Below are 13,701 nucleotides of genomic sequence, written 5' to 3'. Positions count from 1 at the left end.
TATCCCTCTGCTACAACGCACTGAAAAGGACACAACATCACTTCTGCGGTGTTCCTACCTAAAATACGTAACTGTAATTTGATCTTGAAGAAGCATCAAACCAAAAGTTAGGGATGTTCTGCAGTCCACTTAGAAACTACCAAGGTCATGGAAGACAAAGCAAGAAAGACTGAGGAACTGCCCCAGAAATGGAGTGACTAAGGAGCCACAAGAGCCAAATGCATTGTGGGAGTCTGCTTCAGATCTTGGACCGGTGTAAGGACATTAGTGAGACAGCTGGTGACATTTGAATAAGGTCTGTAGCATGGTATTGTGTCAATGTTAATTTCCTAGTTTAGATCATTATACTGTGGTTCTGTGGTTAACCTTAGGGAAAACTGGCTGACAGGTGCATAGAAATTCTGTGCACAACTTTGCAAGTCAAAAAATCACCTTAAAATAAAACGTTTGAACAAAGGGAGGGGGTGAGGAAGGGGCCTAGGTTCTAGAACTTAGTTGTTCTAATTCCCTCGAGAGACATATACAGAATGCAAACAAGCCAACAAGCCAATCTTAAAAGGTTATCCATCCCCAGGAAGGAACCAGGGCTCTGTGGCGTCTGTTGGGCATCTCCCTATTCTTTATCCTCCCTATTGGCAACCGGCATTTGGCCTGGAGAGACTTGGAGACCCAGCCACTTGGAAGGTCGCCTCTACTGGAGTGAGAACCCATCACAGCTTGGCCTCCACTCTAGGTGGCCTAAGGACCCCAGGGAAAGGTAGATATTTAAGTCTGTGTCCACCTCTCTGGGGATATTTAGCTCTTATCATGACTGAGAGAGGCAGTGTCCCCCAATACAGATCTGAACACCAAGTCACAGAGAGCTGAAGCCACCATCTCTAGATCACACATAGCCAGATTCAAGCCTGGCACTGTGTGACTCCATTGCCAACGCCTGTGACCACCTGGCATTATTCTGTTACTGCTTAATTCAGGTAGAGACAGCAGGCATTCACCAAACACCTGCTGCATATCGGGCTGGCAGTGGGGTTGGAGGTGAAGGTGGCTGAGACATTGCTGCTGGACCGCAGGTGCTGTCCTGGCAGAGAGGTACCCCTTACAGTGGCAATCATATGGCAGGCAGAATGTCACACGCACACATATTCAGTCAGTTTCTGCCCTTGCCTGGCCCTAGGCTCAGGCTGGTGGGTCAAGCATGGTCCTTGCCCTGGGAGTTCCTGACCCAGGAGGAGAGAAGACAAATAAACAGGCAGAGATACATGGTGGGATGGGGGTGGCAGAGGGAGAAGGCTGGGGGAAGAGGGAAGCTGGTTTGGAAAGTCTAGGAGCTGAGAATATTGCTGACACTCTGAGGCGGGCAGACACAGCTCTGCTTGGTGGGAGTTGTGGCCGGACGAGATGTGGGGGAGGACGGTAGTAGGATCATGCTGGAGAGGTGTCTGAGATCAGTGCAGCTGGATGGAGTTGGGAAAAGCTGCCTAGCAAAGGCCTGAAGGTCCGGACTGGAGCTGTTCCTCTCCTTGGCCCAGCAGCCCGGGGAAACGGTCCAGAGAGGTGTGGTTGGGGACGCGTGTTTTCCGAAGTCATCAGATTGTCTTTGGGTGGGGGGAGTTGCTTCTTAATGAGGGGCGGTCGTTTGAGCTTGACTCATTTCCAGGGAGGGAACTAGGCTGGGGCAGGCACGAAGGGATGCCTTGTTCCGGCCTTAGAGCAGGACGTGTGCAGGGCTGATCCAGAGAGGGGGAAGATTCCTGCTCTCTCCTGCACTTCTCTGAGGAAGGACCCAGGCGCTGCTGCTCTCCTCCTGGCTGAGATTGGACACCCCCAGGCAAGTGGGTCTGGCTCTGGTAGGTTACGGTCACAGTTGGAGTGGGGTGGGCCCTACCCAGGGGCTGCAGGGAGAAAGACTGGATCCAGTGGCTTAGAGAGAGGCCACAGGTGTGGGGAGAGGGAAGTGCCAATGGGTCAGGGTGGAGCATTCTCTCTAGGGCAACTCTTGGAGCAATTGCCTCAGCAGCCCGGGAGTGAGGTAGTCTGCTGGCCCCTTTCCCCTTGACTCCAGCTCTGGGAATCTTCTTTGTGGATTCTGAAATCCACAAAGTTGGTATCAGACAACTGAGTACCTCAGGCACTCCCTTTCCTGCCCAAGCCTCAGGTTCCCCAGCTGACACAGATGAGATGGTCTTTAGCCCCCCCCCCCCCCAGGGCTGAGCTTCCCCAGCTCTGTGGTCTTCTGCACACGTCCACACTCTCTCCTTATGCCCCCTCGTCCTCTCTTGTTACCCCCTGCCCAAGTCCTCAGCCCCCTCCTTCTGCCCCCAGACAGTCTCAGGATCTCCTCTTATCCATCCCGGGCTAAGCCAAGTGTTATTTTGGGGCCTGGAAGGGAACCGATAGTTATGTGCCAGGCACTCATTTAATTATAATAAAAACTGCAGGAAGGAGACAATTTATAGGTAAGGCTCAGAGAGGTTAAGTAATTTGCCCAGGGTGACTCAGCTATTAAGAAGTGGACTAATCTTTTTTATTTTTTTTTTCAATTTATTTATTTGGGATCATGACCTGAGCTGAAGGCAGACGCTTAACCGACTGCACCACCCAGGCACCCTGGACTAATCTATTCTGTCTATTCTTCCACGCTGCACCATGCTGAGTGTCTCACCCTCCCTGTGGGTAGTGAAGGTGGTGACTATGTTTCATTTTGAACCAAGCATAATGCTCAAATACAAATGCAAGGAGCTCTAGTGGTAAGATTGCAGGCAACAATGAGACAGAAAGGAGAAAAAAGCAAAACGATTCAGGAAAGACATGAAAATCATAGCTTCTTCTGCAGCAGCAGCTCCTTCAAGAGTTGGGCTCTAAAACCACCTCGTTTTTATTAACTGAAATAAGCTTTGGGGGGAGGGATTGCCTTGCGATTTTATCAATGTCACAAACATCCCCAGTCCCTGATAAGAGCCAGGAAACATTGAGTAATGTGGGGTCCCAGGGAGCATGGGGAGCAGGCGGGCCTCACATCTCCCTGGGAGCAGGAGGAAACTTCAAAGGCCCTCATGCCCTGCAGGGGACTGGATAAGCCACTCTCTTCCAGCCAGGCTCTGTGATTCCACAAATACAGGGAGGTTTAGTGTGGTGGACGGAGCTCTGGGCATGAAAACAGGCAAGATACACCAAAACATTCCCAAAGATTATTCCTGGAGGCAATTAGCCTCTATGCTATTTTTTTCCCCTTGGATTTCTGTATTTTACACTGCATGTATATAACTTTTGTAACAGGAAAAATACATGTTAAAAAAGTAAAGAGAGAAGGAGAGTGTGCAATGGTCCAGGGCTCAGAGATTCAGGGTTCTAAGGTCAGCTCTGCCTGACTTGTTGTGTGGCTCTGGGCTTCCTGAGGAACCAGGGGGGTGACACGGGCTGCCTCTAACCAGGGACCCAGGAGGACTTGCAAGGACCAGACTATAAGTGTCTGGGAAAGTAAGGAGCCCCATGTAAATGTCAGGATGGAGTTACTATTGTTTTCATTATGTTTTATACATCCCAATGGATCCAAACGCAAGGCTTCCCATAGTGGACCATGAAGAGGGCAGCTGTCCATCCCGTGAGTCTGAGTGGGGCTCCCAGCATGTGGTCCAGGGCTCTGGCTCTGGAGCCGCTGCAGGGACTCCATTTCTGACCCTGCAGCATGCTTGCTCAGCGTCCGTGGGCAAGTTACTCCCCCTGTCTGAGCCTCGGTTCCTCATTTGTAAAATGGGAATAACAATAGTGCTTGTCTCACAAGTTGTTGTGTGCGGTGAGTACACTAATATACAGAAAGTTTGGCAGACGGGGACTACAACAGGCTTGTTATTTTCTTTGAGAGGCAAGATAACTTTTTTTTAAATGATTTTTTATTATATTATGTTAGTCACCATACCGTACATCCCCGGTTTCCGATGTAAAGCTCGATGATTCATTAGTTGCGTATAACACCCAATGCACCATGCAATACGTGCCCTCCTTACTACCCATCACCGGTCTATCCCATTCCCCCACCCCCCTCCCCTCTGAGGCGCTCAGTTTGTTTCTCATAGTCCATAGTCTCTCATGTTTCAATCTCCCTTCTGATTACCCCCCCTTTCTTTATCCCTTTCTTCCCCTACCGATCATCTTAGTTCTTATGTTCCATAGATGAGAGAAATCATATGATAGTTGTCTTTCTCTGCTTGACTTATTTCACTTAGCATTATCTCCTCCAGTGCCGTCCATGTTGGAGCAAATGTTGAGAATTCGTTTTTTCTGATAGCTGAGTAATATTCCATTGTATATACGGACCACAACTTGAGAGGCAAGATAACTTTTTAAGAGCATGGGCTCTGGGAGGGGCGCTTGGGTGGCTCAGTTGATTAAGCGTCCAACTCTTGGTTTTTGGCTCAGGTCATAACCTCAGGGTTGTGAGATCCAGCCAAGCCCCGAGTTGGGCTCCACACTTAGTGTGGAGTCTGCTTGAGATGCTCACCCTCTCTCTCTTCTTCTGCCTTCTGCCTCCTCCCCATTCTCTCTCAGTGTCTCTCTCTAAATAAATAAATAAATAAATAAATAAATAAATAAAATCTTTAAAAAAAAAAAGAGCATGGACTCTGGGTTTCAATTCCTGATCTACTACTCGCTGTGTGACCTTGGGCCAGTTCCCTAACCTCTCTGTGCTTCAGTTGGGTTGGCTATAAAATAGGGCTGATAATAGTATTTAACTTCTATAACTCCTGTAAGGTAAATGTGAGGATTGAATAAGTCAATACATGTAAAGCTCCTTGCCCCAGCACCCAGCACACTGTCAGGGCTCTATGGTGTTAGCTGTTAAAATGATTGCACACGATTTACTTCTCACAAAATTCTTTGCTGTGAGTACTATTTATTTTACGGGCGAGAAGACAGCCTTGTGCAAGTCAAGGGCTCCAGGATGGAAGCTCTGACTTTGTGTTAGTGCTGGCAGGGCCCGAAGTTCAAGCCCAAGGGCATCCCAAACCAAGCAGTGAAGCAGAGACCCGGCTCGGCCCCGTAGGTTGTTCATGAGTTCTCTCCCAGTGTGCCATTCCGGAGGCACTTAACTTCTTTCTTCCGGTCCTCCTTGTGTGGCTTGCATTTCCTTTCCCTGTTTTTCTTTGGGGTACCATCAGCCCCCCACCCTCTTCCATTCAGGCACCCGAGCAACAACAGCAGCCTGGTCTCCTGTCACTACATCTCTAGTCTCCATCCTTCACCCTTGTCTTTTAATGAGCTAGCCCATTCAAATCCCAGCTCTCCGACTTACTAGCTGTGTGGCCTTGGGCAAGTTCCTTAGCCTCTCTGTGACTAACTTTCCTCATATGTAAAATGGAGATAATAATAGCCCCTGCATCAGGGTGGTATTGCGAGGACGAAATGAATGGATGCATGCGGAGCTCTGAGACCAGCGCCTGGCCCAGCGTAAATGCTATGGAAGTGGTGGGCGTTTGTTACTGTTGTTGTCATTGTCATATACTCAGTAGAGTTTAACATCGGGTGTTTTCTCAAACCCAGGAGGAAGAAAATAGAGTGATCCCCAGCTGTTACCAGTTCACCCAAAGGCCAGTGCTCTTCTACCTACGTCCCAAAGGCAGAGCACTTTCTGCAGCCAGGCGCTGCTGTCGGATAGGGCATCACTCCTAACTCCTTGCTTGTTTTCCAGCCACAGCGAGGCCGGGAAAGCAGAATGGTAAAACCAGATTTATAAGCTTAGGTGCCCATCCCAAGCTGGGCCAGGGTGGAGTCCAGGCCCTGGGACTCCATCTCCACCCCAGTCCTCCCAGAGCGGTTAGCGGAGCCTCCGGAGGGAGGAAGCTGGGGGTGGCCAGAGGGCACATCCTGTGACATTGGTCCAGGGAGGCTGTGCCAGCTGGAGACAGCCCTTGAACATGGCTCAAGGAGAGCAGTGCACTGAACATGCTCCCTGGCTAGGGGCTCCCCAGGCTGCTGTGGCAGGACTGGCCCAGGCCAGGCAAATGCCCCACAGAAGGAGGGTCTTGGGTCTGCCGTGTCCAAGGCATCAATGGGGGGAAGGCAGAAAGCCAGGCAAGGGAAAAACGAGGTGAGACAAGAAGGGACGGAGAGAGGTGACAGTACTGATTAAGTCCATGGTCACTTACTGAACGCCTCTCAGGGGCCAGCCCCGTGCTAGTGAGCTCCACCCCTGCCTTGCAGAGGGGGGCAAGCGATTCTCGATTCTCGAAAGGTGGCTCCGCTCAAGGAGGCAGGCACCAGGACTGAGGAGTGACCTTCTGTGAGTGCTGGGGTTAAAGCAGGAGTTAACCAGGCTAGCGGCCCGGGCAGGCTTCTGGGAAGGGAGAATTTGGGTTGCATTTTAAAGGATATGATTTCCAAATTGTAAGGAGGCCAGCATAATTTTTCTTCACTAGAAGTGATCTCATGTTATTCTTGGTTTTACATTTTGAAAGCTCGTATGGCTTTTTGGGGTAACATTTGAGCTTGTTTATTTGTTCACTAGTCACAGCTGCACTGTGGGCCGCACACTCAGTATGGCCGTGCCGCAGGAGACCTACATGTGACCTTGTCCCCAAGCGCTCTTGGCTGGGGAGGAGGGCAGCTACAGGGCTGATGTGGCAGGTTGAGGAGGAAAGGTGATGGAGACAGACAGCGACAGAGGGAAAGGGGCAGGGTTAGGTCAGGCTTCATGGGGTCTTGATCAGCAGTTTGCCAGTAAAGGTTTAATAACCAGCTCGCAGGGTTGGCGGGGGGGGCACATGCAAGAAGGAGAGGAAGCTCCAATTTGTGGCATTTGCCATGGTGTAAATATCCCCACCACGACCAGCTTCAAGCTACCAACGTAACACCCCCAAAAGCAGAATTGGTTAATTCCACGATCGTTTGTTGGACGCTCCCCAGACGTTGCATAACCGGCTCTCACAGGCCTGCGGGGGCTGCTCCAGCATCTGACTGACTTCGGGTATTCTCTGCCACTGGTTACTAAGGTCAGAAGTCCCGCTACCAGAGGCTCATCCTTCAAAGTCAGGTTTGGCTGTCCTGAAAAGGGGAGCTAGGGGGAAACGGTCACCAGTTCTACCTTATATCGTTGGGGCCATCCCCTCCTGGGTCCCTCATTTGCTGATCTGGAGCTGGGGGCACTGGGACTCCACCCATTCCAAGCCTCAGTTTCCTCATCTAGAAAATGGGAATCATAATAGTATTGCTTCCCAGAATTATGGTGAGGATTAAGGGAGAAAATTACATCTATGTGTTCAGCTCATGGAAGGAATTCAACTAACATGGCTGCCCTCCAGCCTAGATGGACATAGCAATACCCTCTCTCTTGTTGCCTCCACTGTAACTTCTCTGAGAGGCCTAGGGAGGCAAGCCCTAGATCCTCAGGAGGGGACATTACTCTCCAGCCAGAGATTCTTGCTGAGTCAAAGCTGGAGCCAGCCCAGGCCAGCAGCCTCAGGAAGTCAAAAAGAGGATGATATTACTGCTCCGGAGACAAGCTGTAGTTTGCCTTTGTGCCCTTGGCTTCATTGTTGGGAAAGTTTTGCTCACCTCGCCTTTATTTTCCCTCCTCTTTAAATCCTCCATCTCCATATAGTTCCCTAGATTCCCCCAAAGGTTCCCCTGCAGAACTTCATGCTGCTAATTCATACTAGCATGTAAATAACTGATACCCTCATTTATTCCTCTCAAGGTATTGCTGGATAAACCGAATGAATTCGGGCGTAAGGAAAAGTGAACACAAAAAAGAAAAACCCGAGTGAGTCCAGAGGGACAGGTAGGTATGAGTTGACAGGGACCTGAAGGGCAGTCAGGAGCATGGGGTTCATGGTCTCAGAGTTCAAGGCGACCTGGAAAGATTCCCAGAGTGAAAGGTCAGGAGGCCAGAGGCCCTGAGAGGGAAGGGAACAGTGTTCCAGGTGGAAGGAGCCTTGTAAAGGTGACGTGGCCAGCCTGGAGCCTACTGACCCTGACCTCTGGCTTTGATCAAAGCAATCATCAGACTCGGTTGTTTGTTAAAGCGGGGACTTTGAGAAACCAGGTCAGGACCAACGTCATTAATGCTGGACCAGAAGAGCCGGTGTTTAATTAATGACAACTTCTGATTAATAACCCCTAATCAGGCCCAAGTGCAGAAGAGCACTCCCTCCTCCCCACCCCGGTAGCTCATGGACTCTGACAGCAGCCATGCTCTGGAGGCGTCCTTGCTGCTGCCCAGGAAAGGGAGGGGCTCAGGGACAGGAGACCCCAGGTGCACAGGAGGGGAATGGAGGACCAGGAAAGGAAGGCGCAAGGCAAAGTTCCTGAGGCCAGTCAGGAGCCCAACCCTAGATAAAGCCGCCCGGGCTGAGCTGCTAGGTAGGGCTAGGGCATGTGTGTGGTTTTCCCCAACATTCGGCAGACGCCATTTAATAGAAGCCCAAGGGTGGTGCAGAGGCTCAATGAGTAGGAAGACTGGGGTTTCCCTGGGAGACGTTTTGTCTCAGCAGCGCTGTATATTTCCATGAGCTGTGAGGTCCCCGTGTCATGGATATAGGATGGGTCAGCTGAGGGCCTGAGTTTCTTTTGGAGTTCTACCTGGGAAAAAAAAGAGACAAAACTTCTACCAGGAAGGATTGGGGCAAATGTCTGCAATGTAAAAGTAAAAAGCTAAATCCTTACCATATAAAACCTCTCATTTATAAAATGAGAATCCCATCCATTACAACAATGAACTATTCACAGAAGAAATACAAACAGGCATTGAACATATTAAACATTTCAATCTCTCTTGAATCAAAGAATAAGAAATAAAACAGAGAAGTGCAAAGTGGGCTTGATTTGTATTTCTTGGTTTATGAACCATGATCACCAGCCTATAACCCCCACTCCAGAGGCCATGCATGATTGCTTCCTTCAGCGACACATTCTTTTTTATTTCCCACTCTCTCCTCCAAAACCTTCTTCTTCATGGGTGAGCAATCTAATGTGTTTAACCTGAAGTCTCTCTCCTGGAACACAGAACAGGATTAAGCATAATCCTTGGTTCATGACAGATTCTTATCACTGGTACATGTGAGGCTCTCTCTTTAAAATAATTTTATTTTATTTTTTTGAAGATTTTATTTATTTATTTGAGAGAGACAGAGAGAAAGCATGCATGAGCAAGGGGAGGGGCAAAGGGAGAGGGAGAAACAGACTCCCCGCGGAGCAGGGAGCCCGATGCAGGGCTCCATCCCAGGACCCTGGAATCATGACCTGAGACAAAGGCAGATGCTTAACCGAATGAGCCATCCAGGTGCCCTTAAAAATCGTTTTTAATAATACAATTAAAACCTGGGAAACCACTGCCCCAGAGGGAACTAACTTGACTACAGACAGTGACCTGCCCTCATCCCATGCCTCTGGCTTCTGCCCAGGCAGCTACCATCTTGAATGCTGTGCCTATCATTTCCCCTGCTCTCCCTTTTAACACTTTGAACTCTTTCAAAGTATTTTTGTTACATTTGTTTTAAGTCTATTAAACAGGTATTATGTATATTTTTTTATGGGACTTAGAAATGTTGGACATATTCAAATGGCAGTAAGGAGGTAGAGATTCGAAGGTGGTGATGAAGGGGTGTGAGGAAGGAATCCAAGATGTCTCCCACATTTCAGTCCTAGATGACTGAGTAGTTGGTAGTACCATTCAGTTAGAGAGATGCAGGAGAGAAGACACTGGTGGGAAGATGATGGACTCAGTTCTCAACAAAGCAATCATTTAAGCTAACATTCAATGAGTGCCTACTATGTTCTGGGCACTCTTTTCGTAGAGTGTGAAGTGGTCTACGTGAATGATCACACTTAAGCTTCATAAGAACCCCACAAAGTAGGTACTATTATTAGTAGTACCATTTTGAAGATGGAAAAACTGAGGGATGGACAGGTTTAGTAGGTTCTGAGTCTCTCAGCATGATGGATCACACCTTTCTGCTACAAACCTAGCTATACCGGATAAAATACTTTTATTTTAAAAGTTTTTAAAAAATATTAAATATTTACAAATAAAATATTGATATAAAACTAAATATTCATAAATAAAATATTTTAAAAGTAACAAAAATAAGGGAAATCCTTAGGTGATAGAAGTTGAGAAAACTGAAAGCCAGAGTGGACACATTAGATGTTTATGGATAAAGCAAGTCCCACTGAAAAGAAGTGCTTGTTAAAAAAAAAAAAACATAAGCCACACAAAGAAGAACAATTGTAAGGCACACATGTGGAAGAATATGGAGACACAATACATAGGTGAATTGGTATCCCCTAAATAATAAAGAAAAATCTGAAAGACATTATCAGTTCTTTCAAACAGTGAAGGAAAAAATAAAGAAGAGAAGCCATGATGAATGAAGGGAGTACTATGAAAACACCTGAGGTTAAGCCACCCACCTAGGGTGACATAGCTATAAGTGGTAGGCTCAGGCTCCCCACACTTATGCCCTTCCTCCTAGCCTACAGGTACTGACGTCGATGTGAAGAGTCTGTTGGGCCTCCCAGAGCAGTAGCAAAGGTGGGTCTGGGGAATGGTAGGGAATGCCTGGTTTCATCTTATTTCTCTCCCACCACACTCTGGTCCACAGAGCTCCAGAACTGGGCGTGTCCTCCCAACATGGCCTCCACCGCCTCCCCTGTGCCGTCCACCACCGAGGTTGCCAGTTCCGAGAACAGCAGTTCCTTCTACGACTATGAATACTACCTGGACCAGGTGGCCTTCATGCTCTGCAGGAAGGACGAGGTGCTGGCCTTTGGCAGGATCTTCCTGCCAATCTTCTACAGCCTCATCTTCATGCTGGGTTTGGGCGGGAACCTCCTTCTTCTAGTGGTCTTGCTTCGGTACGTACCTCACAGGCGGATGACTGAGGTCTATCTGCTGAACCTGGCCATCTCCAACCTCCTGTTTGTGGTGACGCTGCCTTTCTGGGGCATTTCCGTGGCCTGGCATTGGGTGTTCGGGAGTTTCTTGTGCAAGATGGTGAGCACCCTCTATACCATCAACTTCTACAGTGGCATCTTCTTCATTAGCTGCATGAGCCTGGACAAGTACCTGGAGATCGTCCACGCTCAGCCCCACCACGGGCGGAGAACCCGGGCCAAAAGCCTGCTCCTGGCTGCCCTGGTATGGGCTGTGGCCGTGGCTGTCTCTGTCCCCGACATGGTCTTTGTGCAGACACATGAAAACCCCCCAGGTGTGTGGAACTGCTACCCAGATTTTGGAGGTCATGCGACCATCTGGAAGCTCTTCCTCCGCTTCCAGCAGAACCTCCTGGGGTTTCTCCTTCCACTCCTTGTCATGACCTTCTTCTACTCCCGCATTGGCTGCGTGCTGGTCAGGCTGAGGCCCCCGGGCCAGGGCCGGGCTCTAAGGATAGTCATAGCCCTGGTGGTGGCCTTCTTCGTGCTGTGGTTCCCGTATAACCTCACCTTGTTTCTGCACTCGATGCTGGACCTGCAAGTCTTTGGGGAATGCAAGGTTACCAAACACCTGGATTATGCACTCCAGGTGACAGAGAGCATCGCCTTCCTTCACTGCTGCTTCACCCCCATTCTCTATGCTTTCTCCAGCCGCCACTTCCGCCAGTACCTGAAGGCTTTCCTCGTCACCGTGCTCAGGCGGCACCAGGCATCCGGCCCTGCACAGGCCCCGCTGTCCAGCTGCTCTGAGAGCAGCAGGCTCACTGCCCAAGAAGAAATGACAGGCATGAATGACCTCGGGGAGAGGCAGGCCGAGAGCTCCCCCGACAAGAGTGAGATGGGGGGAAATTAAGCCCAAGTGGCCATACCACAGTCTGGGGAGAGTGGATGGGACCTAGCTCAGTTGGGCATCCCCCCAGAGTCCTCTCTCCCAAGGCCTCAGGGACCATGTTGCCACACCCTGTGGTCAGTTCTCAGTGCCCCACGATCAGCGACATTTGCTTACTCCTGCCTCCTTCCTCCACTTTCTCCACTGCCTTCCAGGAAACCAGACTCTCGTGCATGAATTGCTAGAGTAGCTTCCCAACTGACCTCTGTGCTTCTTGTTCTCATGCTCTCCTGTCATCTAATCTGCACCCACCAGCCAGAACGATCACCTCACCTTCAGCCATCACTCCCATCTTCCTCAGAGTAGCCCAAGGCTTGCCACCCACCAGTCGGCTCCCTTCCCTGGGGCTCAGCTGGGAAATACTGCTGCCATGTTGTTTAATGTCACAGCGTTGATGGTGGCTCCAAGGGTCTGGCAAGCAGGAGGGGCTGGGAAGTGCCCCACGTGGGGCAGTTCCGTGGAACGTGAGAGCTAGCAGGTGGGAGGTAGACTGCACACATGTTCCCAACAGTCCAGGAGGATCACCCTTCCTCTGCTTCCCATGCCCCCTCCCTGGAGCCTTCGGGGTCGGGGGGGGGGGTCCCCGGGATCTGCACAATTAATTCCAAAGTCTTTGTCCAGCTTTGAGGCTGGAGCTTTCACAAGTAGAATCTCATACACAAGTTTACCCTTATACTCCTTCATTACTTTTCATTTCCTGGGCACTGGGCACCCCTTGTTTCTTGCACGTTCCCACCTCCGTGTTTTGTGCTTGCCCACTCTCTTGTGTAACAGGGGTTATTTTTCTCCCAGCTGTCCTCTCATCCTTGTTCTGTAATGGAATTCTGCTTGCTCTGGGAAACCACCCGTGGTTCACTCTGCCCTGTGCTTTGGGTAGAGTTCGGGTAGAACATAGGACTTGGGCCAATTACAGCCTTACCTTTCCCTGGCACGGTGATTCATTTAGGACAGGCACAGGACCCAGGGAGAGCTTGTGAAATGCGGCAAGTAGAAGAGTCTAGAACAGAGGCATGAGACTGAAGCCAAGAGGATGTGCCCTGTGGGGGTGCTCCTTCATCAACTGGAATTTCAGAGGGTGAGGCGATAACGCAGTGAGGGAGCAGACCCCAAGGGCAGTGTGGAAGCCACAGAAGCCTGGCATGGCTAAATAAAGCTCATCCCCGCTCTGGACTTGACAGTTACACGAACCAATCTATCCCTTCACATGGTGATGTTTTGTTACTTGCAATTTAAGGATTCCTGGCTGATAGGCCCTGCCTGGGTGCTTCCCTCTTCATGTCTCCGATGGTTAGCATCTGCCCTGGCCACTGAAGACCTTTCCCCAGGGAGCCCCTGGCCCACAGGGACATCTCCCTTTCCTTAACTTCTAAAGCATTCACTGCTTTTCCCCACCTACCAGAACCACCTGGTACAACCTGCCCACATCCTGCAGTGTCTGTCCTGAAAAACAAAGCACGGAGCCTGGCAGACGGCAGTGCATGGAAGGAAACTTACAGGTGGATAGAATAGAGGACAAGAGAACACAGGGCTATGTATATGCAAGCTCCAGGAGACCGGGGACTTTGCCATGTGTTAAACTGATATTCCCTGTGCTTAAGGCAGTGCTCAGAATATAGTGGAGGCTCATTAAGTATTTTTTATTTTCAATGAATGACTGGATGGATAGAAGTGGAGCAGGTAGTCAGCATTCTGCCATTCTTTCTTCTCTTCCCCTGAGCTTTGGATGCTCTCGTTATAGCCCACGTGTCATGAGCGTCCCTGGATGTTGCCAGAGTTGACTGTGCTGATTTTTCTCTTGTTGTTTTTCCCCTCCGCCATCTAACTCAGCTCTTGTGCCTTTACTTCTCTGCCCCAAGGCCCCAGAGTCCCACTGTCATGAAGGACTC

The 13,701-nt window shown here is 49.8% G+C and overlaps 1 protein-coding gene across 2 annotated transcripts; it reads left to right on the top strand.

Annotated features, from left to right (window-relative positions):
- The first annotated feature begins 1,264 nt into the window (after positions 1–1,264).
- Positions 1,265–13,371, top strand: ACKR2 (atypical chemokine receptor 2). Of its 2 annotated transcripts, XM_040636908.1 has the most exons (3): positions 1,265–1,847; positions 7,691–7,774; positions 10,596–13,371. In XM_040636908.1, exon 3 carries the CDS (start codon positions 10,625–10,627, stop codon positions 11,777–11,779), a length of 1,155 nt encoding a protein of 384 aa, XP_040492842.1. In that variant the 5' UTR covers positions 1,265–1,847; positions 7,691–7,774; positions 10,596–10,624; the 3' UTR covers positions 11,780–13,371. The 2 variants fall into 2 exon arrangements, with proteins under 2 accessions (XP_040492842.1, XP_040492843.1); XM_040636909.1 differs by lacking the exon at positions 7,691–7,774.
- The last annotated feature ends 330 nt before the right edge of the window (positions 13,372–13,701 follow it).

The sequence above is a fragment of the Ursus maritimus genome, unplaced genomic scaffold (genome assembly GCF_017311325.1).
Source record: "Ursus maritimus isolate PB19 unplaced genomic scaffold, ASM1731132v1 scaffold_20, whole genome shotgun sequence".
NCBI classification, from domain to species: Eukaryota; Metazoa; Chordata; class Mammalia; order Carnivora; family Ursidae; genus Ursus; species Ursus maritimus.
This window is presented reverse-complemented; position numbering and strand designations above follow the sequence as displayed.